Source organism: Aplysia californica, unplaced genomic scaffold (assembly GCF_000002075.1).
Source record: "Aplysia californica isolate F4 #8 unplaced genomic scaffold, AplCal3.0 scaffold00100, whole genome shotgun sequence".
Taxonomy (NCBI): Eukaryota; Metazoa; Mollusca; class Gastropoda; order Aplysiida; family Aplysiidae; genus Aplysia; species Aplysia californica.
The window spans coordinates 786,667-811,767 of NW_004797370.1; the positions used below are offsets into that span (position 1 = coordinate 786,667).

General features: G+C 39.3%; 1 protein-coding gene across 2 annotated transcripts in view; it reads left to right on the forward strand.

Moving 5' to 3' along the window:
* Positions 1-24,836, forward strand: part of LOC101862636 (GRB2-associated-binding protein 1) — a 68,884-nt gene extending 44,048 nt beyond the window's left edge. The window contains exons 2-8 of one of the 2 annotated variants that reach the window (XM_005095302.3): positions 1,300-1,500; positions 3,024-3,120; positions 11,311-11,565; positions 13,549-14,601; positions 19,379-19,460; positions 21,482-21,584; positions 22,471-24,836. In XM_005095302.3, the coding sequence (XP_005095359.1) occupies positions 1,300-1,500; positions 3,024-3,120; positions 11,311-11,565; positions 13,549-14,601; positions 19,379-19,460; positions 21,482-21,584; positions 22,471-22,761 (2,082 nt within the window). In that variant the 3' untranslated portion in view covers positions 22,762-24,836. The remainder of the gene's footprint in view (positions 1-1,299; positions 1,501-3,023; positions 3,121-11,310; positions 11,566-13,548; positions 14,602-19,378; positions 19,461-21,481; positions 21,585-22,470) is intronic. The other variant, XM_035968962.1, reaches the window with a different exon arrangement.
* Positions 24,837-25,101: the final 265 nt, after the last annotated feature.

Here is a 25,101-nt window from a genome sequence, read left to right on the forward strand (position 1 = left end):
GGGGGTGTTGTGTGTGATATGTTATGATGGGAGAAGACCTGAGGAGAGTACTTGGTTTAACCCATACATTGCCACTTAAAAAAAAAATGTGTCTACATTGATATATCTCGATTTCCCCCCCTCCTGTTTTCAGCTAAGAAAGAAGAGGCTCTTTAGTTTATCTTACAATGTTTTCTCCTCTGCCACCATTCCTTTGCATCAATAGAAAAAGCAGTTCTTTGTCGAATCAAATCTTAAATTGGCCCCACCCCCTTGCAGCTGTTAGCTCAGTTAGTGTTAGACTGAGGGTGCAGATGGTCCTATTTCGAATCCCCAAATGGTGTTCTTGAAGTTGACTTAGGTCTGTCAGATCCTGAGGTCCTTCATTTAAGATAATTTCGCAGCTTTGGAAGGGGTGGTGTTAAACATATGCAATGACTTTATTAATTCTAATTGTTTTCAGCAATGGAAGAGGTTGTTCTCTTGCCTTGCCTTCCGCCCAAGTTTGACAGTGATTCTGGTGTAATGGTTAGGCTCTTTGCTGTTGCACACAGAAGACAGAAATTGTTTTTTTTTTGCACGAGGAAGTCTTATTTTATCAAGTGTATTTGTTTTTCTGTTGAAAAAATCCCATTTACCCAGGTGTCAATTAGAGACGTAAATATGTTTAACTAAATCTAATCTCTCTTGTGCTGGAACCTGAAACTGAAATATCTTTTCCCCTTTAGCAGTCTTACATTATCTCATCAAAGTGTCGTCTTCCCCCTTTCATGGGTGGTTAGCCGGCAATCCTGTGTGGTGTGCTCCTCTTTTCATATTGAACATCTGCTGTCCATGTTATCTCTCCTTTTTGTTTTCTTTGTATATTACGCTCTAGTAACATCTCTAATCTTCGGCACATATTATTATATGGTGGACGGTTGGAGGGTGCTATTGGTAGGTCCTTCTTATTTACTTTCCCTCTGTTATTTCTGTCGATCTTAATTTTTCCCTTAGGACTGTAGCAATATTTGACCATTATTGTGTTGATGTGCTTCTCTGTACTCAAATAAACGAACAAGCAACGTATTTGTATAACTAATGTATGTTCCTTGTGCCCTAAAACTCACACTGAAACTAAAGTTCCCCTCTTTCCAGCTATGATTGTAGCACTGTATGACCATTGCTATGTGGAATGACCATTGTTTTGTGGATATGCTTCTCTTTACTTAAAAAAAACCAACCAAACAAACAAACAGACAAACAAAGCATATGTATGACTAATGTGTGTTGCTCATGCCGTAAAACTCTTACTGAAATGAAACTTTCCCATCTTTCCAGCAATGGAAGAAGCGGTTCTTTGTGTTAAGCAAGCCGTCCGGGAGCCTCCCCGACCAGTACGAGCTGCACTACTTTAAGGACGACCGTTGCAGCAACAAGAAGGGCTCCATCGACCTGGAGCAGTGCGACCAGATCATCTCTTCCCTAGACTCGGACCAGTTCCCAAATCTGCTCTCCATCAAGACAGTCTACCGGCATAAGGTGAGGGAAATTATATTATCAGGGATGGACATTTTCCATAAATTTATGGAAGTCTGTAATTTTAATTTGCTCCGTCATTTTCCGTAAGCGTCCTTTCAGTGGTGAGTTGTTCTACTATATGTGCTAATCTACAATTGAATAAGTGCATTTTTCCGAATCTGTATAGATCTAGCCCTAGAAAATTTAAGAAAATTTTGGACTGTCAATTTCCCTCTTTGTATCCATACATGTAGAGTTGAATCTTCTCTCTATCTAGACGGTTTACAGGCATAAGGTGAGGAAAATTATATTATACATGTACAGTCGAATCTGCTCTTACGGCCACCTGTCCTAGACAATCACTTTAGATATAAATACCCACTTTCCAATTTCCTTGTTGTGTTTGTGTATGTTTTAATGACAAAACGTCCACCATACCAAGATAACCATATTTCTCCTTGGCATTGGGTGGCCGTCCTGGACAATCTCAACTGTATTTGTCAGTTTCTTTGGAAGCATTTGCTGCCTTTAGCACACTGTCCTGTATCTTGTTATTATTATCATATTCCGATGGCGTACCTACTAGGTTACGTTATGGTTGGTTGGCGGGTGCTCTTATGTGGTTTGCTCCTTTCCAGTACCACCATCCTCATCTTTCCTTTTTTGGGGGGATATGTTATTCTGTAGTAATCCCTAATTCTCGGCACTTATACCCCCCGGGGCAGTGCCACTGACTGTAGTGTCTTTAGGCCATTCCTAAAAGGGGGATATTTCTCGTTCAAGCATAGTAGAATTGTAAATAGGCTGACTCATGTCATGCTCATAACTGTGCCTGATCTACAACAGGGAACTGCTGCTTTTTCTTTCCTGATCCTTACTATTGTCATTTTTCTCTACTTTTTTTGTATGTTTGTCACTCTCTTGTGACCTGCTATTTCCGGGGTGCCTTGATAGTCAAAGTAGACCTTGTTCTGTTGAAGCTAGAGAGGTGAGCAGTCTAAGTCTGATTCCCTGTAAAGACTTCTCTGTTGACACCCACCCCTTGGCGCTCATATGATGTTATGCAGTTGTGAGTGCCGTAAAACCCTCTACTATAAAAAAAAAATTGGCACTTATATGACCTAAGTGTGTTGCAATTGCTGCAAAACTCTAGTTGCGGACCTGCTACATACTGTACAACATACCTCATACCTTCCTATGATCAAAACATGCGCACCTGATTATGACACTTAGACTCGCGTTTGAATATTTTAGACTGTGCACTCTGAAGTTATTTAGAGAGAGAGCGAAGAGGGGTGACCATTACAGTACGTTGTTTAGGTGTACAAGTCTATGGTATGATGCGTTGCCCCTTCGTTCCTATCAAACATCTATCGTAGTTTTTTCTCCTTCTTTTTCTCTGTTCGTTACTCTCTCGTAGCACCTCTAGTCTTCGGCACTTATATGTCCTTATTGTGTTGCAATTGGTGTAAAGTAAAATGCTTACATAAACGAAACAAGAAGAAAAAAAAAATAGTGTGATGTTTTTCTGTGTCTCCTTCCAGTGGCGGACCTACTACCTGGCCGCGGACAGCCAACAGGAAATGTCCTCGTGGGTGGAGTGGCTGTGCCACGTCTGTGGCCTCAAGCAGGAGGAGCAGCGTAAGTGCGACCTTTGACCTTCTTGCGCTGTGCGGGTCATCGTACGACCTTTGGTTATCCATCACACGACCTTGAGTCCCCCTCCCTTCTTGCACTATGATTCTTTGATGCTTTCGGTCTCTGTCTGCAGTGTATTACACGTTTCTCTTACATGTGTTATTTATTCCTCTCATGTTTGATTTCAAGCAATATAGGGATGCCACTTTTTCTTTTTTTTCAAAAACTGGAATCCTCGAAAGATGAGATGATGGTAATGACCCAGTCATGTTATATCAATTTATTTTATTTATTAATGCATACATTTGTATATATATATAGGGGGGGGGGGCTTCTTCTTGGTATTACCAAGTGCTCTGCTTTCAGAGAAAATGAATATAATCATAATTGTGTTGATGTGAGCTTAAAATACTGACAATAGAGGACAGGCAAATGAACTTTTCATGTGTGCAAATGAGGTTTTCCATACAGTGGGTGTTTTAAAAATATTTTTAATGGTAAGAAATGTCAACCTTAGTCTCTTTCTTTTTTTTTGACGACGTACTGTCCTGAAGACATACTAGAAATCTTACAAGACTTTAGTGGCACCCCTAGACAATGTTGGCTTGTCTTTTAATTTCTAGATGTGATTTCTACGCCGCTGGCCCTGTTACGCATCAGTGAAAGTCAAATACTTAAGATTTTCTCTTCCAATGAAAGCAACAGTCTTAAATGATCTTAACTGTGTCGATGGATGCATTACACGCAGTAATTGTTATTTCTTATATATAGAAGGCAAGACTGTATCTCTGTTGCATGCGGCCTTTCTCCTTGTATGTCTCCCAAAAAAAAGAAATGGAATTTTGGGTTTTTTAAATTCACAATTTGGAAATTTACAGTATGAAATTAAAGCTTTAATAATTTAAATTGATACCAATGGCATTGTATGCCTGAGGATTTCTGAATATGAACTCGATAACCAGCTGAACAATGTCAGACTTCTACCATTTTTACTATGGCCTTCGTTGTCTTTCAATTGTATTGTATTTGAAGTTATAACAATACTGTGCTTTATAAGCTCAACAGTTTACGATATGTTAATCAGATTTCTTGCTTCTTTTGGAAAGCATTTGAGCTCCTCCTATATATAGATTACTTTCCATTTCAGGAAGTTTCCTAAGGGTCATTTATTTATAAAATCCTATGGGATAAAATGATGACACTAGGAAATATATTGCAATATGCTTGCAGTTATGTTCAATGTGTAACTGCTATGGATTCTGCAGTTAGCACACAATACATAGCAGTATAGGGATGTGTAGGGACGAGCTTTGGGACTGAGACCCACGAAAGCAGCACATGAAAAACATGTATATAATGTTATGTTAAGGAACACTGCGAGCTCGAACAAGCTCTATTCCTCGTTGCGTTTGGTAAAATTGGATATTATATTATTTGTAAAAATTCCTATGCATTTTAAAATTTTAACTTTTTGTGATTAATTATATTTTATTTTGATATTGTCTTTAATTTTTTTTGGGTGATTGATTATAATTTACATGTATATCATTTTTATATTGTTATATTTGTTATTGGTTCCTCTTTGTAAAAACAAAACAAAACAAACAGAAAAATAAGAAACAAGCAACATTTTCTTTTAATTTGTTGTGCAGCTGTTAGTGTTAAATGAATGCCATCGTTATTTTTTGTGTTCAAGTTTTCTGTGTGTAGATGTTTTAAATAGAAATGTATTTGACATGGGTCCCAAATTTGCCAAGAGAAATATTTCTTTTTTCTTACTTTTTAAAAAAGTTTTGGCTGGATATAGAGGGGATAATAATAATTTTTTTTTTTTAATGAGTGGTGGATGGGGGGATTGGAATTATTTTTTTTTGCTGTTCGATAGAAGACATTTGTGTTTTCTGACTGTCTAAGATGAATAAAGCAGACTACACAGACAGATATAGGTGGCCCTTGAAATGACGTGGAATGTAAATATTTGGATTGTGGTCTGTCTGATGATGACCCATTAAACCAGCGCCTGTGATTTAATTAATTAGACTCTGAGCAGAAGACACCAGCTCCATCCCCAAGCAGGAAAGTTCTTTATGGAGTGCCTGCGTCCGTCTCCTTGGATCCGCTTCCCAGAGATGTTCAATTCGTTGCTGGGGGATGGAGATGAGGGGGGAGGGTGGCGATGTAAATCATTTTCAATATCAGATATGAATTAAGATGAATCATGACGAAGCATCATGAGATTGGGTGCCTCACAATGGGCGTTTGTCCTTTCCCTAGTTCGGGCATTCTTTCTTTCGGACCAAAGGGGTGGGGGGGGGGGGGGGGGGAGAGGGAGGGTTGTGTTTATCATGCGGGAACAGTGGGTGCCAATTTTTGCCCTCTTTACTGGAGTATGACAGATTTTGTTAATTTAAGAAGAGCATTTGCTAGCCTGTGCGTTAATTTCATAGTGACAACAAAAAAACCCAACAAAACAAAAAGAAAAAACCAAAGTGTAGTTTTGCTTTAAAAAAAAAAATTCTGAATTTGAGACAAACAGTAAATTAGGAGGAACAAGCTGATGAATTGTATACTATCATGTTTTAAAAGGTTTTAGATTGTTTTTAAATCTATGTGAGCCATGCCTTGCTCTTAAAGTTTAGAAGGTGAACATGACATGAATCAACTTTAGACTAATGAAAGATAACTGCGTCTCTAGTGTTGAAGCAGTTTCAGAAATCGTCTGTTTTCACATGAGTCAATATTTGTTCATTCATCTCTTACACCTCTACCCATTCCCCCATTTCTCTCCCTCTCTACTTCTCTTCCCCCCCTCTTTCTCTCTCTTTCTCTCACCCTGTATTCCCTGTATTCTGGCACCCGACGCCTGTCTTTGGTGGACGTGACGGAATCGCCCTCTCTCAATGTGTAAGTAACGAGTGACCCTTCTCCTCCTCCTCCTCTCAGATCTGGGAAATATGGCAAAGGTCCAGTTGAGGTCTTTATTCCGAACTTACTCGACCTAATAAGAAAATCTGGCCGGGGTCTCCACTTTCTGTGGTATGGGTCCAATTCCAAAAATCACCCCTCGTGTGTGGGGGGAGGGGGAGAAGTAGTCATTTCGTCATGACCTCATTTTAGTAAGAAGGGAGACCTTAACTAGACCTTTACCAGCAATGTTTCTGCATCATCTGCTGGCTCCTACCTATTGCCTCGTTCAGCGTGTTCTTCCTTCCTGGTTGTTGCACCCCCCCCCCCCCCATCTCGAGGGGAAAATTTACCCCCCCCCCCCCCCCACCCTTCCAACCTTGGCCTTTTGTTTACTCCTTCTCCAGCCCCCTAGATCCCTTTGCATCATCATAGTATTTGCACCCACCATGCATGTTGTATTTCACGCACGTCTTGTAGCATTATTATTGGTATATTATTAGTATATGTATTATTATTATTATCATTATTATTCTTATTATTAGAATTAGTATTATTGTTATTATTGTTGTTGTTGTTATTATTATTATTATCATAAGCATTTATTATTATTGTTGTTGTTATTATTTATATTATTTATTATTATTCATTATCATTGATATTGTTGTTATTTTGTCATCATTTGTTTTTAGGTGTTGTATCTTCATTTGTTGTGGGCTACTGATATTCAAATTGATTTGCTTGTTGAATAATTGTTTTTTTTGGCTGGTTGTAGTCTTTATTTAGGCTGGTTTTGTAATCTCTCTTTGGCTGGTTCTGTTTATGAGTTTATTTGGCGCGATTTCTTTGGTCTTTGGGTGCTGCTGTGTTTGAATCACTTCTTCCGAGCGTCTGCTGTGTTAACTTTTTCATGGTCATGCTCTGTTTTTACTTTTTAAGAAAATTAACTTTAATTTTCCCTTTTGATTTTTTATGATTTCTTCGAAAGTGTTTTTCACTTCATCCGTTTCTGAGCTTTGAACAGTTAATTTACCTTTGTCAGTAGACATCTGCATGCATAACATTATATTCCATTTTCTACATTTTGTTCTTGCTTGATAATATAAAAACATACTTTTTCCTTCTTAACTGGTACTGCCTAAAAAATTCATTTACCTTTTTTACTTGTACTGTATAAAACTTATTTTCCTTCTTTACTTGTACTGTACCGTATAAAAAAGCACTTTTTCCTTCTTCACTGGTACTGTATAAAAAGTACTTTTTTTCTTCATTACTGGTACTGTATAAGAAGAATATTGTCCTTCCTTACTGGTACTGTATGAAAAGGACTTTCATAGCTGCTGGTTCCCAAGAGGGGAGGTCTTTTTATGGAGTGTCACCTTTTAATTTTTCTGCAAAGATATATCCCATTCTGCCCAGGTTTATTAATTAAGGCTGGCAGGGTCGAGGCCGTCAGACATTTATGGGCGAGCTATTATTATTATCATCATCACCATCATCCTCTTCCTCATCATCATCAGAATTGTTATTATTATTATTATTATTAGTGTGGTTCTACCTGTGCTGGGATAGTTTACGTCCAATCTGAAGATTGGGCTCAGCCAGCGGTCACTGTAGTGGAGCACGTTAACACGGCCTTGTCCTTGTGCATGGTAGTTCCTGAAGTGGTGTCTTGATTAAAGGGTATAGCAGTCCGCAACTTCACTTTTTGACATTTAGACCTCCTAGTGGTTTGAGAGTCTCAAGAACTTACAATGTACTAGGGCGGTAACAACATTCTGATAATGAGATGCAGTCTCCTTTATTAAGGACTTACACCTCAGTCTCATCTCAGTTTTTTAGTAAAAGTCTAACGGCACTTGCAACAAAATAAGTTCATATAACTGCCGGAGATTAGAGATGTTACAAGAGACTAACAAACTCAAAAAAGAAGGAAAGATAAGGACGATAGATGTTTACGAAGAAAGATGGGGCAACTACACCAGAGCACTCGCCAACCACTCTCAGTAACAGCTCAGGCACCACTGATTACAACAAAAATGTACAAGAATGCGATATGAAACATACAAGTAACCGGCTGTCAGTGGGGCAAAGGTTTATGGAGAAAATTGTCTCTACTCATGTTGTGGTCTGTTTGTCACCCAGTGTCTTCGAAAGCTCTTAAGGAAGGCAGATTTGCATGGTCTTTTTGGCATTCAAAGAGTGTGGGTTTGAGTAAAAAGAAGTGCATCTTTACAAAAGTGCATTTAGTGCAGGAAAAGGGCAAAAAAGACAGGCAGAAATACTGGTGGTTGGAGGGCTCCACTGGTAGGTCCTACTTCTTTATCTTTGCTCTGTTGTTTCTGTCTATCTTACTTTTTCTAAGCACTAAATGACCATTATTGTGTCAATGTGATTCTTTTTACTCTACGAACAATGAAACCAACAAACAGGCAGAAACAACAGAAGGAAGAAAAGGAGTACTTTCCAATGGAGCCCTCCAAACACTGATTTAGAGGGTTTGTAATGCTGCATTGTAACTGTTCCTGATACACGACTGCCTTGTTTTACTGTGACTGCAGTGGTTTTTAGCCAACCAGCATAATGTGTAACTATTTTATTGTTGTTGTTTTGATTTGTCCATTGCAAAGTTCATGTCCAGAGACTATGATGAATCAAAACTTATAAGTTCCTACACATTTTGCTCTTGGTGGGTACAAGTTGTGTTGTATTAGGAATCAGACTATGAAAAAAAAATCCCCAAAACATGTGACAATGTATTGTTGCGAGTTGTTCTGTTTACTTCTTCTTGTTTTCTTGTGGGTGGTTGGTAGGTGCTCTGGTGTTGTTAGCACCTTCTTCCCTATAAAATCTACCCTCCTTTTTCTCCACCTCCTTTTCTTTGTATGTTACTGTTTTGTAACACCTCTAATGTGCAGCACTTATATGATCTAAGGGTGTTGCTGGTGCCAAAATACGCCTTGCTAATACCAAAACAAAAAGAACTGTTTCCTTATAAGCCTAAGAAAATTTTGAAGCTTTGTGGTACTATTCTTCTTGCGGCTTTTTTTGGTTGTTGAGTTTCTTAAGGGGGCTACACCCCCAAAATCAAAATTCGGCTCAAAATCATGGAATTTGAGTTGTAGGCATTTTTAGCTTCCTCAGCCTCTCCTACAACTATTTCATGGCATAAGAACCCCCAAAAACCGTATTTTTTCCCATACCGGGCATGTTTGTAACCGCCATTTCCTCATAAAGTCAGTATTTTATTTTTCTTTATCGGCCGTTTTCTCAAAATACTACTTTTCTCTATACTTTTTTGAATAACTCCACCATTTTTCATTCAATCTTCATGAAATTTTCACAGAATGAAGAGAAGAGGTAATACAAAAAAAATTTCCGTTGAATTTTTGATATATGGAATAGATTTTTGTTGGTGGTGTCTGGAGTGTGGATTTTCACGGATTTTTCGCAAACTTGAATGCTACGTCAGGAAAAAATTCATTAAAAAATTTTTAATTCGATTAGGAAAAAAACAACAGACGAATTTTTAGATCTAATGTTTGTGCACACGCCTGCAAAATAACAATCAATTTCCATGAGCGATAAGTGCGGTATTCATTACGTAAGACATGTCAATAAAATCCAATATGGCGGCGTATCCATGGAAACGAAACTTTTTTCTCAAATTTGATTGCGGATTTCAAGACTCCTTACTATGCTAGTTATATGTGTGAAATGTGGTAAAATTCGGTCCAGTAATAAGCGAGATAGCCTCCAGGTGTAGCCCCCCCCCCCCCCCCCCCCCTTAAAGGGTCTAAAGTTGACACATCGGGTAACATGATCTGACGGTGCTTTAGTGGTATGTTCAGTCAGCATGCTGCTTACACCCAGTGCACACTATCAATTTGGATTCTTCGGATTAAGTTGGGGCCGGCCAAATTTTCCCTTATAAATGGATGGAGTAGAAGCTGCCATTTTGGTACAATACGATCAAATTCAACTACTTTCGACCTTGACCTTCAAAATCAAATGCCTTTGTTTTCAAGGCTGTGAGTCAAATTGGTCATGTTGTGCCCAAATGTAGCTTTTTCCCCCATCTATGAAGGAAAGTTTGGCTGGCCTTGACTCAGTCTAATGAATCGGATTGGCAGTGTGCTCTGGGTATTAGACTGTAATTTAATGCGATGCCATAATTGTTATGACAAGGAATGGAACTAGTTTTGGTCTTTTTATGGCTTGTTGTTTTGGTTTATGAAATGCTGCCTCCTAAATGATTTGTAAATATTTATATTCATGGGGGTGGGAAACATTTGCATTAATATAAATTTTTAAAAAAATGAGGTACTGATCTGATTCATGACACTCTAAAAGGGTGATGGTCAATGAAAGTTTATATCATAGACTTGGATTATATCTTAGACTGTTTGCTCTGATGCATTTATGGTTCAATGTGGAGCACATCAATTGAGCTAAATGAAGGGCAAGTGTGTGGGGGGGGGGGCGTTCTGAGTGGACTGGGCTATAGTGAGATAGATGTTATGCTGTTCGCAGTGAAGGTTTTAGAGCGAGGGAAGGTTGATGACATTCAAAAGAGTGCGCTGTGTAGTAGTATATGTCTATAGTTTTTATTGCTGTATCTTGTGTAACATGCAAATTTTGTGTTTTGGAGGTGAATATAAAAAAAAAAAAGCAGAAGAAATAAACCTTCAAACTTTTCTCATCGTGAAGAGTTCATCTCTAGTAGCTGATCACGCTGGTGTCATGTGTTTGAGAGTGATTGCTTTGTTGGTTTTTTTGTTTTTGTTTTTTTTAACTAAAGAAACTGAGTTTTTAAAAGATTTTTTGGGGCGATTTTTTCTGACTTGTCTTGTGAGTTTCGTTTTGTGTTGCATAATTTTATGCCCTTTTTTTGGGGGGGGGGGGGAATATCACATAATCCTACTAGACATCCTGTTCTGAAAAAGGGTTCATGAAAAGATTTAGAGACAGTTGTAGTAAAGTGCTTCTGAATACATAATATGTAAAAATGTTCATAACCTCTTTCACTTCAAATGTTCGTAGCCTCTTTCATTACTTTCAGATATTCATTGCTAGGTCTTATTTCTTTACTCTCTCTGTTATTTCTGTCGTCTCTTTTTTTTCCTAGCACTGAATGACCATTATTTCTTCAATGTGCACCTCTTTACTCTAACAAATCATCTGGCTCTAGATGGCCGTTATTGTATCTATGTGCCTTTCCTAACTCGAACAAACGAACAACCACTCAAGTGTTGTAACACCTTTTCTTTCCCCATCTTTATTCCACAGCCACAGATATCCCTGAGGCTAAACCTCCTACTTCAGCCAATGGAGGGACGATCTCCGGATCTGCTGGGGCTCCCCGACCCGTCAGCCCACACAGTGGCTTGGGTATAGGCGCCCCTGTGACCACGTCCCCGCCCAGCCACAATATGTACCCGTTGGGCTCTGTGGGTGCTACGTCCTCATCGCATTCTTTTGCCTCGGAGTCGAGGGATCATGGGGGATCACGATCACCTTCCCCACCGTCCTACATCATGCTCGGTGAGAAAACATCCGCATCATCAGTGTTATAAATAAATAATAAATGACTGAATTATGCTTTGTTGATCCCTGAGGGGAAATTTGGGGTAATGATGGCTAATGTACAAGCATACATAAAAATGGATATTTAAACACACAAGTGTACATACAAAGAATACTAAGTACGCAATATTACACTGATGCAAACAAGTTGCAGACATGCCATTTCTTGTCGCCACTGTGCAGCACCCTGTTATTCCTTTATTGTTTGAAGTTTGGGGCAAATTCAAGAAAAAGATATCGACAAAACCAGAACTTTGACTACGGCCTTGTATTTTTTTCAGTTAAAAACTAAAAAGGAAATAACAACAAAACTGCACACATGTAACACCTTTTATCTTCAGCACTTATGTGACCTATCTGTGTTGCAAGTGCTGTAAAATGCTTACTAAAACAAACAAAGGAATGATGCTGACGATGTGTCTATACTTATAGTCATGCATAGTATTTGATTGCATGCCTGAAAGTGCTCTGCAAATGTACACCTGTACACCAAGCCATGCAAAGTATTACAATATAAAAAGTCAATTATCCCTGTTGGGGAAAATTACAGTGTGGTCAAAAATTCCTGGCGCAACTTTTTGTCAAATGTGTCCCTAACTATCATACATAGACTCTCCAGCTTTTGTACAATGACTTGTATCAATTTGTCTTAAGAGATCAATGTTTTTGTAAACACCTGTCAGCTGTATTTTAGAAAATTCCTTATTAAACACAAATAAAAAATCGTAGTGGATGGTTTCTACCGATTTTAAAAGGTTTACAGCTGGGGCAATGTCGCTTTTAAAAGTAAAAGCAAGCCCGTCATTTTTTTTTTTATCGTTCCACTATCTTTATTGAACACTTGTTTTGAGAATCAAAACTGCAAAAATGTGTTCACTACATAATGAATTTCTCGTAACAAGTTTTGCTTGTAAAAAGTGTCATTTGTGAGCTGTGACATAGGCCATATGAGTGTTCAAAATGTGTGTGAGAAGCAGGAAGTGCTGTGAACAATCCCATTTTCCGCCTGACGGAGATTTATAGTACTTTATATAAATTTATGAAGAAAAGTTTTTTAATCTTGCCTTAATTGTTGTGGGAAAATATGATGTAGTTCAGACAAATTGATACAAATTGCTGTTCAAAGTATGGATAACATTGATTCACTCATTAAAGAGATATTTGAGGATAAGTTGGGCCACGAATTTTCGACCACACTGTAGTTGGAAAATCCGGAGTTAAGTTCTTCTTTGACAAGTTTGGCAAGTTTTCATGATTACATTCCGAAATAACATCCTGTAAGTTGCCCCTCGGGGCGGTGCCACTGACTGAAGTTTCTTTAGGCCATTCCCAAATGGGGGACATTTCTCGTTCTAGTGCACAGTAGAATTGTAAATGGGCTGATCTAACAATGTCATGCTCATAACTGTGCCTGAACTATAACAGGGAACTGCTGCTTTTTTTTTTCCTAATCCTTACTATCGTCATTTTCCTCTACTTCTTTTGCATGTTTGTCACACTCTTGTGACCCGCTATTTCTGTGATGCCTTGATAGTCGAAGCAGACTTTGTGCTGCTGGCTGAAGCTAAAGAGGTGAGCAGAGTAAGTCTGATTCCCTGTAAGGACTTCTCTGTTGACATCCACCTCTTGGCGCTCATATGACCTTATGTAGTTGCGAGCGCCGTAAAACCTTACTAAAACATTTCCACTCCTGTGTGGGGATGGGTATTTTTTTAATTGAGGGTCGCCATCTGACTTTCTGTACGTTGTATCCCTCCCAGCCCAGGTTGGCCCTGACCACAGGATTGAAGCATTCGGCCTCCTAAATGGCCTAACTAGTGTTGATAGGTGTATAAAACATCTATAAATAGATTATTTTTACTATGTTCCCAAATGCTGTGCAAATATCGTTGAGTGTTACATATGGTCAGGATGCTTTTTTTTTTCTCTTTGTCTCTCCAGAAGAGTGCAAGACAGGCCAGCCACATACTTCGGAGGACGTCCCTAACTACGTTGCTCCGCCCCCACCTGTCAAAGCAGCACCCAACGTGGCGGATGAGGAGCATGATGATGTATTCTTGAAACAACATGTCCCGGCACCAAGGGAAGTTCCTTCGCGTGGTTCTGCCTCATTTAACGTTTATCAAGTCCCTCCCGCTCGGAACGGTGGCGGTAGGTTCCCAGCTGATGACGATGATTCCCACCGGACTTCGTATGATGTCCCACCACCTCGTCGCGATGTCAGTCCGAGGATGAACAATGTAGGTGGTGGTTGGACGGACTCTGTGGTTTCATCCAGCAGTGGACGACCAAACACCCCGGACAGCTACGACTACCCTCCGCCTCGCCTGGACTCAACGACCTCATCCGAAGGAGGTGACCTCCCACCGGAGAGACCTCCTAGAATGACCCACCACGTCCCATCGCCTTACCAGAACCTTCCTTCAGATTTGAATACCGTCATTGCTCCACCACGCACCCACCAGACCACCATGTCTATTGGCTATGATATCCCACGGTCCTCGTTGGCTGGAAGAGGCGTGGTTCCGCCTCCTAGACCGTGTCAGACCTCCACACCCTCGCCTGCATCATCATCAACTTTGTCCACAATCACACCTCCCCCGCCTAAACCTCATCGCCCTAGCACTTCAGCCATTCACGCATATTTGAACGCGCCGACAAAGCGGCCCTCGTCCGGAGAACTTAAAAGCGGAGGAAGCGACACAGACACATCGTCGGACAGAGGAGGGGCTGGCGGTGGTAGCGACCAGGTAGATGCCAGTGACCGCTTCACTCCACCGGCCATCCCCCCTCCCCGCCACGGCTCTGGGACGGATGCTCTAGACGGCCCGTCTGTCAGTCCCCACTCCGCCCTCTACCAGACCCCGCCCCCCTCCTCCTCCTCAGCTTCCTCCTCCTCCTCAGGTGCCCCCGCGAGGCCCCCTGCCCGTGCTCCACCACAGGTGCCCTCAGTCAGTTCTATATCCAGCGACAACAGCACCTCTCAAGTTCAGGGTAGGTAGTATGGTTAAGTTCAGACATTCATTTGTTCTCAATATTTTCAAAGTTTAAAATACATTTTTCTTCCTTTATAGTAATATTAACAGGTTGCATTTATATAGCATGTTGCCCTACTATAAGTTTTCAAGTAGCTGCAATGCTCTATATTAACATCCCCACAGTTTGGTCTTCTGTCATATGTTATGTGCTTTTTTTTATGTGGCTGGGCCTACTTTTTTTCCCCCTTTGTCTTATCTGTCAACCATCGCTCTTGCTATTTATCCCTGAATTAAACAACTGTTATCTTTTAGATGTACTGCTCTTTACTAAAACTAAGAGATTATACTCTTATAGCAGGAAGTGATGCCTGCAGATGAATGAAGTTGAAGAAATAAGTGTCATGAGTTTTGTTTGTCAGGGTATAAGAAAAAGAGTCATGCTTATTTTGCTTTCCCCATTTCTTTCTTTCAGTTTGGATTTCATTTTGAGACAGTGACCTGTCTGTTGACAATTTATGCAGTTTTTGTTTACATTCTGTAGAGCTCTGTTATTTTTTCATTGTTTTGACTTCTTTTTTTCTTTGTTTTTTCTTTCACCTGCTTTGGAAAAGGTGTCTCAGTTTGTAAGTGTAAATTATTTTTACAGTAGGGGTATGTTTGTTTTTTAAAATCTGCTATGTTCACTTTTTGTTTCCTTGAATTTTGTTTAAAATGTTATGGCACACAGATGTCTTTCTATAGCCTTGCAATTGTTTTTAAATAATTTAGCATCATGTAGTGTGCACGGGTGATTAAAAAAAAAATGTTTGGTCACTACTGTTTCAGAAATTGTTCATGCGTCGACACTTATCTGGTGATTGATGGGTTTAAAAAATACTTAAAGCTTTACTTTCCGCCTTGAGCATATTCTGGAAATTAAAAAATGAAGTACTGTTTAGGGAGGGAGAGAGGGAGGCATGGCACCGGTTGGTGCTACTTTTTTCTTTCCCTCAGTCCAGTCTTTTCCTTTGCACTAAATGACTGTTGTCTCATCGATATGTTAACTATACGCCTAACAAGCATAAAGGAGTTTTAAAATTTATGTTCCTGATGTCTTTCCTTGAGCTGAGTGCCGTGCAATTAAGAACACTGTTCTGTGTACTCAGCTAGTGCTTACTTCATTGAGGACACACACTGGGTGGCTGGCGGGTGCCCCGGTGTGGTTTGCTCCTTCTTTCCATTTCAAACATCTATCAAAAGGAGGAGAGGTGAGGATGATTATCATCCTTATCTCTCCTCCTTTTTTGTGTTTGTTACTCTCTTTTAACACCACTAATCTTTGGCACTTGTATGACTTTATTGTGTTGCAAGTGCCATAAAACTTTCACTAAAACTGAAGAAAAAAAAAAGGATACACAATCTGCTCCTTAGACTTCGCTATGGGGGAACTTTAAGAAGAATGAAGCACACCTCTGTAATTCATACAGATTTTTCAGCTCTATTTTCTTCATATGAAACTTTAAAAGGCTGGTAACTCCACGCATACTATATATACTATGCAAATTCGTGTTTCTGATTTGTGCATGAGGGTTCGAAATGTGCCACAACATTGCCTTTGGTCTGCTGCTGATCGGACATATGCGTTCGATACTCCAAGAGTTAATGTACTTGTGGCTGTGACTTGGTAGTTTGCACTTTCTTCACGAAGCTGCTTGCCTTTCATGTGTGTATCTTTTATTGTAGTTTATAGTGTGTTCACGCATTTAGTATCTCCATCTATCAGCTAAGATGCTGTTTCACTTCCTGATCAGTCTGGCTAGGAAAAGCCGGTCTCTCAAATAATCTTAATTGTGTTTGTGGAGGTGTTAAATATTTACAATGAATCTTCAAGTTTGCTTCTGTAATGATTGTTTATCTATCACTGCTTCCTCTTGTGGGCACACCAATAGCTAGGTTGGTTTTCTGTTGGACTGTGCTGCAGATGACCCTGGTTCGAATCACAATGGGCTGTTCTTGCGTTTGGGTTGCTTTGCAAGTTTTATTGTCTCTTCGCCAACTAGGCTCACAGTAAATGGTGATTGACATCAAGTTTAGTTTGGAGGTCGTGCCTCCTCTGAAATAACATAACAAACAGCTGAACATCCACACAATTTTCTTTTTATTGTTCTCTATCGCTGGCAAGCTGTTGTATCGTTCTAAGCCCAGAAAGCAAAATATTTGCAGGAGAGAGTAAAAACTGTTTCAGTTCATTCACAAATTGTTCCTACTTTTGTATCTTTTCTTGCATTTTTCAGCGTTTAGAATTTAAATTTTAACCAAATATTTCATGAGTATATGTGACCGATACCACACATTAAGACCACCTCTTAGATAACTTAATAGTGTTGATAGGGTGTTAAACCCATACCATTTCACCATTTTCACAGATTAAGAAACTGCAATTAAAATTTTATTTTTTCAAACTTTTTGGTTTAGTATAAATGAAGAACAGCTAGCTGATGAAACTCTTTCTTTTTGGTTTTTGTCAACTGAAAGATGGCTGGATCGTGTAGAACTGAAAGCACTGTGCACCACTGCTGAATAGAGCAAAGACACTGCACTGAGTTTTTTTTTTTTTTTACTGTGTTGTAGTAAACTGGAGGAACTCCATTATAATTTGATTTTGATGATAGGTTCTCTGTGAATTTATTCTTCACTCTGGATATTTACAGTCTTAAATAAAAGCAAATTTTTTTAGGGCACCACTGGTAGGTCCTCCTATTTTTCTTTCACTCTGTTGTTTCTGCCTGTCGTTCGCTTCCCTTTCAAGTATATCATAGTGAGGGTAAGGAAGTAAGGTTGAGTTTACCCTATTGTGAAAACTCAATATACCATAAAATGCGTCGTTCTTATTTACATTGTCTGTTTGTAAAAGTTAGGCTTTGTGCTGTTGCACACATAAGAACAAGTGAGTTATGTTGTCAGAGATGCATATTTTCCAAATAAATTTGGAAATTCATATTTCGCTTGTTCTCTCTCTCTCTCTATCTCTCTCTCTCTCTCTCTCTCTCTCTCTCTCTCTCTCTCTCTGTGTTTCTGTTTCTCTCTCATTCTTTCTCAGTCTCTCTCTCTTTCAGTCTCTCTCTCTCTCTCTCTCTCTCTCTCTCTCTCTCTCTCTCTCTCTCTCTCTCTCTCTCTCTCTTTCTATCTCTCTCTCTCTTCTGGGATACTGATCCCAAAATGGTGTGAATTGTGTCTTTTGTGGCTTAAAATATTTATAACCAGTCACTTGTTCTATTCTTTGTGCTCTGTTGTGGCTGTTTGGTGTCCTCTACTTAATTGTCTATGGAATTGTTGACGGTCTTGTCTTAGACTGAAGCACGAAAATTCCTGTTGTCTTTGACTTAAGTACAGATTGTTTGCTACCTCAGAAATACAAAGTGCTGTAGATCTGAAATTTATGACCATTTTTGAGTATGTAAGACCATGAAGTCAGAAACCAAATTTTTCTATCTGCTCTATCAAAATCGTAGGATTGTTCAGAGTCATTATCGTGTTATTCAAAGACTTGCATTTAAAATAGGTTGACATGTTGTTGTGGAATTTAAACATTTTAATGTCAAATTTCTCAATACTAGGTACTGAGCAGATAGAACTTTGTACTTCTAGGGTAGCGAGTCAGACGACACCTTGGGTAGGTTCTACATCTTTACGTTGGCTAGTGGTTAGGCTCTCGGACTCGCAACCGTAAGGTCGTGGGTTCGAATCCCGTCAGGGACCCGACGTTGTGTTCTTGAAAGATCTTGTCAGTTTGTTAGTGTTTGAGCGCTTAATCAACTGCTTGCACTGTATGCTTCCCGGGAAGCTGAGAATGTTTCGGAGTGTTCTATGGTCTGCTGGAGTAATAATATAGTGTAAAGCGCATAGAGCCTGCTGTTGAGTGGGGATATGCGCTATACAAATGCTATTTATTATTTATTTATTTATTATTACTTTGTCTCTGTTGATTTTATCTGTGGATTGAGCTTCTTCTCAGCACCAAATGGCAGTTGTTGTTTTTTTATATCTATGTGCTTATCTTAACTCAAATTTTATTACATTTTCCATGGGTGCTTGGCAGTTGTTTTGGTGTGGTTTTGTCCATCTTTCCTATTAAACATCTATCTTCCATATCCCTCCTGCTCCTTTTTGTATTTGGTACTCTCTTGTAACACCTCTGTAACCGTCGGCTCTTATATGACCTAATTGTCATTGTGTTTGAAGTGCCTTAAAATTAAAACTCTTACTAAAACTAACTTTTCCATGAGTGACTTTTGGTTGGCTTTTGTTTTGGAATTGTGTTGAAAAGTTTCTATATAACAGTACATAAATCTTTTTGTTTTAAATATATGAAAGGTATTTACTAATTAAGTAATTTCACCATAATGGTAGTGTTTTGAATTTGTTCAATTTGTTTTTGTTTCCCATATATATTTTATTCAGTAATTCCAGTGGTCAGTTGGTTTGGGATTTTCTGATTGCTTCTTTTAATGGCTTCTTCCATCTTGTTTTGTTTGAGATTGATTGTGGATGGCAGGAAGGTTGTATATCACATGCTTTGGTATATCGGTCATTCATGAGTCAGAACTACGTACTTTGGTATTACGTATTAGTCTGTCATAAATCGAAACAAAATAATTTGGTACATTGTTGATGAATTAGAACAGAATACTTCGGTATATTGTTCGTTCAGAGTATAAAATTCTTGTATTTGGCATATCCTTTTTTTTTTTTTATTTGTTCGAAGGGGGCTTTGAGTGCAGTGCAAAAAATGTATTCCTCTTTGTTTTTTGCAGACGAGGGTTGCAGTATCTTCAGCACGCAAAGAACTCGCAGCTTCAAGAGACAACACAATGTAAACAACAATATCCCACAGAAGTGAGTGTTAGAGTTGCGTGCCAGATTGGATGAAATGTCTCTTTAATCTCAGGGATCGTGGTAATGGTTACACCTCGTGTCTTCCACTGCACAAACGTAAATGACATCAGAGCTGTGCTTCTCTTCCTCCGAGACCTTATATTGACAACACTCTGAATGGAAATTACAGCAACTGCAGCAGAACTGCACTAACCCCTACATGACACTGGACAAAAGGGCGAGAGCCCAGCTGTTGCTGGATTGATAACAACACATTGTGTCTTTATTATAGTGTGCTAAATCAAAGCTTTGATCTTTACCACCCCCCAGGGTGGTGTCACTGACTGAAGTGTCTTTAGGCCCTTCCCAAAGGGGGGACATTAACCTGTTCTTATGCACAGTAGAATTGTAAATGGGCTGATTCATCAATGTCATGCTCATAACTGTGCCTGAACTGCAACAGGGAACTGCTTCTTTTTCTTTCCTAATCCTTCCTATCGTCATTTTTCCTTCACTTCTTTTGTATGTTTGTCTCACTCTTGTGACCCTCTATTTCCGGGATGACTTGACAGTCGAAGCAGACTTTGTGCTGTTGAAGCTAGAGAGATGAACAGAGTAAGCCTGATTCCCTGTAAAGACTTCTCTGTTGGCATCCACCCCTTGGCGCTCATATGACCGTATGCAGTTGCGAACGCCATAAAAACTCTACTAAAATTGACCTTTACCTCGCTGAGTTTGCTGCACCTCTGTGCCTGATCTCCTTTGGGTGGTTGCTAATTACAGACAAACCTGCTATAATGGCCACCATTCCAAGACAATCACCTGTACAAACGACAACTTCCCACTTCCTCCCTTGTGTTTTAAAAAAATATATTATAATGACACTGCTTAAGATGTTTACCTGTCTTTGACGACCACTTTTCTCCTCATCAGTGTGAGTGAGTGGCCATATCAGATAATTTCGATTCTGTATGCCAATGCATACGTAAGGGTATATTTAGTGCACAGAAGGGAAAATTGTCATATTTTGGCATACACTTATTTCCATTAAATTAGTTTACAGCTTGAGGCACAAATTTGTTGGTCAGTTTCTTCAAAATTTAGATTTATAAAAGGCACTTTCTGGTTAGATTGTATAGCTTCTGATCCATCCACATACCTTAATCTTTTACCTGACTTAATATTGGTAATTTTTGTACTTATTAGTTGGTCAATATTTTAGTTTATCCCACACCCTTTTTTTCAAACTCATAATGAGTAATTAATAAGAATTAACAAGTATCTCTGTCTGCTATAATGTTGGGTCCTTACAGCCTCGGTTGGCCCTGTCAGGCAGGTTGAAAGCAGCCCTCCTGCTGTTTTATCTAAATGATTTAGAAGGTTCTTTGTGTCGATGGGGGCGTAAAATATCTACAATTTCAATTGAAAACTACATGCGAAAAACAACAGTAACTGGTGATGTCACATGTTCCTACTTATTGAAAATTTAGATCCACACACTTCCTGTGTCTTTCATTTGTGTGGAATTCTTTTAAGTTTTTATATTCTACTGTTGTAATATTCATTTAGAACTTATTTTAGACTGGTTGGTTTCATTTGTTTATGTCATCCTTGTGTCAGACAGTGGGGATTTGAAGAAGGACTATGGTTTGGACTTATCAGAGTTACCCCTGTAGTCTTCAGTTTCAATTGCAAGTTGTTGTCGTGCCTTATTGGGCGGGTGGTTTAGTGTTTGCTCTGGTATGGTTTGTTCTTTTTTCCTATCAAACCTCTTTTGTCATTATCTCTCCTGTTTTTTGTTCGCATGTTACTCTCCAATAACTCCTCTAATCTTCAAGACCTGTATATGTTGCAAGCCCCGTAAAACACTTACTTATACAAAAAAAAAAAGAGAAAACCTTATTCAGACTGCCTTCTGCATTTAAGTTTTAAGTTTGTAATTGCAACTGCCAATGGGTTTCCTCTTGGTGATCGAAATTGAGAATGATCTTTTAACCTTCTATGTAGTTCTCAGGTTTCATAGATTTTCTTTTGATCTTTAGTGCCAGGTCAAGGACGTTACCCATCTCAGTTCCAGTACCGGCCCCACGCCCTATTCTCAACTCCAGACCAAGAGAGTCAGTGTCAGATGATGAAGAGGAAGCAGTAAGTACCATAATATTGTCTGCAAGCTCTTCAAACATACTAATACTAAGCTCCGAAAGCAACATTTTTCAGGAAAAAGAAAGAATTGTTCAACTCTTGTACAATTTAATCTGCATTATGTATTTTTCTCTTGCTTTTTTTTTTCAAAATTTAAAATATGAATTTCAACAAAATATTTTTTGAGCAAATGCAACTCATACCGCAGATGAAAAACCTTGGAATAAAAAAAAATTAATTAATTTGGGGTTAAGTTATTCTACAACAGCTGGCTGATGATATGTCAGCTGTTTGTGACTTTTAAGTCTTTTTGTTCTCTGTCTGAGGTCATAGATTACACTTGGGAACTTGTGCTTTTAGCTAACGTAGATGATTGGAGGGCGTCACTGGTAGGTCTTACTTCTTTACTGTCCCTCTTTTATTTCTGAATATCTTTCAAGCTTTTTTTCAGTACTGAATGGCCATTATTGTAGAACTGTGCATCTCTATACTTAAAAGAATCACTTTAAAAAATTTTTTTAACGCTCATATTAACTTTTCCCCAACTTTAAATGACTGTTACATGTTTCGATGTGTTTCTTCCCTTTTGAAAAAGTCTAATAGGTTTTGTTATAGTTGTTCTCAGATCGGCCTAATTTCTAGATGAATGTAGGTTCTTGAAATTGTCTGGATTTTGCCTGACTTTAGACTGATCGTTGAAAAGATGCTGCATTTTATATAAAAACTGTCTTGATACAAGATGGATCAAACAAAATTACCCAAAAATTTATAGTTCCCACACTGATTTCTAGGACGGTTATGGGGTAGGAAAGTTCAGGATTTTTTTTGTGGCTAGTTGGCATCTGTGTTTGCTTTATAACTCCGGTCCCTGTTCTTTCTCCGCCCTCAGACACATCACCCAATCAGCTTGCTCCACTCGATGCCTGTGCCCGCTGAGCCGGATGGAGAGCTCAAGTACATCGACATCGACCTGGCCGTGCCGCACTCTGGTCAGGACACCCCCAGAGCCTCCCAGGGCCACCGACACAGCCATGCCCACACCAACGTGCACAGCCACACGGAGCGGGCCAAAGAGTCGGCTACCGAGTACCGGGAAATTGACTTTCTCAAGACGCAGGCTCTTAGCGAGGCCAAGAAGGTCAAGGAGAAAGAGCGGCAGAATGACGACCACAATGGATAAAAAAATCATGGCAGAAGTAATCTTGTTTTGTTCCACGTTGCTGCTGTGGTACTGAACCCGAAGTCGCTCTCTCCCGGCCCCTTAATGAAAACGTTACATTTGTAACTACGCCTTTCTTCTCCTTCACCTACCTCCTCTTTCATTTTGTCCACATCCTGCTGTCTCATCCTTTACCCTCCTTTTCTCCTTCTGCTTTTATATTTTTTAAATTTCTCGCTGCTTTAAAAAATTTTTTATTTTATTATATTTTTTTACCTATTTTTCTCCTCCTTCTACTACTGCTACTACCTCTGCCTCCTTTTTTTCTTCTCCTACGACTACTCTCTACTCTTCCTCCCGACATTCCTCGAAGCTCCGGAATGTCGTCCATTGTCTTCTACAAAATGCTTTGTTGCACTCTTTGACTTGGGGCCTGTGATTGAGTTGCTTCCCCCCTGCCTACTTTGACTACCACGGAGGTCGGAATATTCTCCCACCCCCCCATCCCCCCTGAGATTTCAGACCCCACTGGAGTTTACTTAAGCCAATAATCGTAATGACCTAAACATCCTCCTGTGTGAGTTCGGCTACAGGTTGCTGAGTTCTCTCGTCGAGTAGTCTGGTCATAGACTCATCATCAGAGCAACAGTCAGTGCATGAGGAGTTGGTTCCATCAAAAGTGAGCGAAAGACTCAAAAAGCTTTAAGGGGAGGTTGGAACAATTTTTTAACCCCTCCTCACTGCCTACTCGAGACTTTTGGGCTTTGTGGCCGAATTATGGAATAGGCTAGCCGTGAAGGAGTTTACGGGATCTTTACGTTCCTTTGAATGTGAAAGAAAGATTCACTCAACATCTCTTGAGAACCGGAAAGGGCAAGGACAACATGATCCAAGAGAAGAGGAAACCTAATAGATGAACTAAGAGGAGGAAGTGTTTCAGGAAAAAGGAGACCTGACAGCAAAGCATTTTGTGCCGGAGATAAACGACTGTGGCTTCTTGTTTTCTAAGCTGGAGAGAGCAGCACAGTGTTGCGTGGGATAACATATTTTAAAAATCAGCAACCAGACAACAACAGATTTCACATATGGAATCAGTATCACGTTTCAAGAATAGAGCTATGCTGGTTTTTGGGGGTGTCTTTTAATTAATATTTGTTTTTCATGTTTATGTCTTTATTTTAGTCCCCAAGTCATCTCAAGTCTGTTAACCAGCATCTGTGGTATATCAGTCAGGCTCTTTGCTGTCATGTGCAGAAGACTTGATTCCCACAAGTGGAGGATTTTTATAGAGTATAATCTCTGTCTGTCGGAGGGGATATTGTATCCCTCTTCAGTGCGGCTTGGCCCTGACAGGCAGGGTCAGAGCAAGCCGCCTCCTAAATGATGTCAATCCTGTCAATGAGGGCGTAAAATTTATACAATTATTTTTTCAAGTATGTTTTGTTTTGCTTTTATGGTTACACTGCTTGTTTTTGATAATTGTGTCATAGTTCATCTGATGTAGTCTGGTATTTGCATCAAATGTATGCATTTATAAACACACACACACACGTGCGCATTAGTAAGTAGTCATCTTTACATGCTTGTTCTGTTCATGTATGGTTGGTAACCTTTTTTTTTCTCGACAACCTGTTTCATCACTCCACCATAAAGTAGATTGTCAATGTCGGACAATAAAATAATAGATAATTTTAGATCATAACCTCAAACTTTGATTGATCTCGTGGGGGGAAAGGGGAAATTTGGTTTGCAGTGGTGTAATATATTATACAGATACATGATGCATAAATACTTAAATATGTTCAATAAATACATAGGGATATAGATACATATGTACTGAAACGTACCGATACTATTGCTGGTTGCCACTGCAGTGCCCCGTCCAACCTGCCCACGGAGAAAAGTTTACATCTTAGACAGGTGGTCCTCATGGACAATATCATTATAATGTCGAAAAAAATACGAGGTGGAAAGTGGTTGTTTATATAGGTGATTGTCTTGCACAGGTAGCTGTTGAAGTAGGTTCGACTGTGATTTTTAAAAAAATGCTTGTTTAACTTTCTGTTGCATTTCCCAAAATACAAATAGTTATCCTGCCCATGTGTTCTTTTCTTTGCAATGTTCAGCTGGTTCATATATATATATGTGAGTTGTGCTGACAAAATGAGTTATTTTTCACAATCCAGGAATGGAGATATCAGCTGAAAATTGACACCTGGCACGGGGGTCAGTTTTATTGATTTTCAGTTGATGCCGTATTGTTCAAGTCTATTGGGTCTTTAATTATTTCATACTTACAAATTGTACCAGCTCCACCTATAAAGTTGATGTATCAATTTCCATAGAGTTAAAATCCGAGAA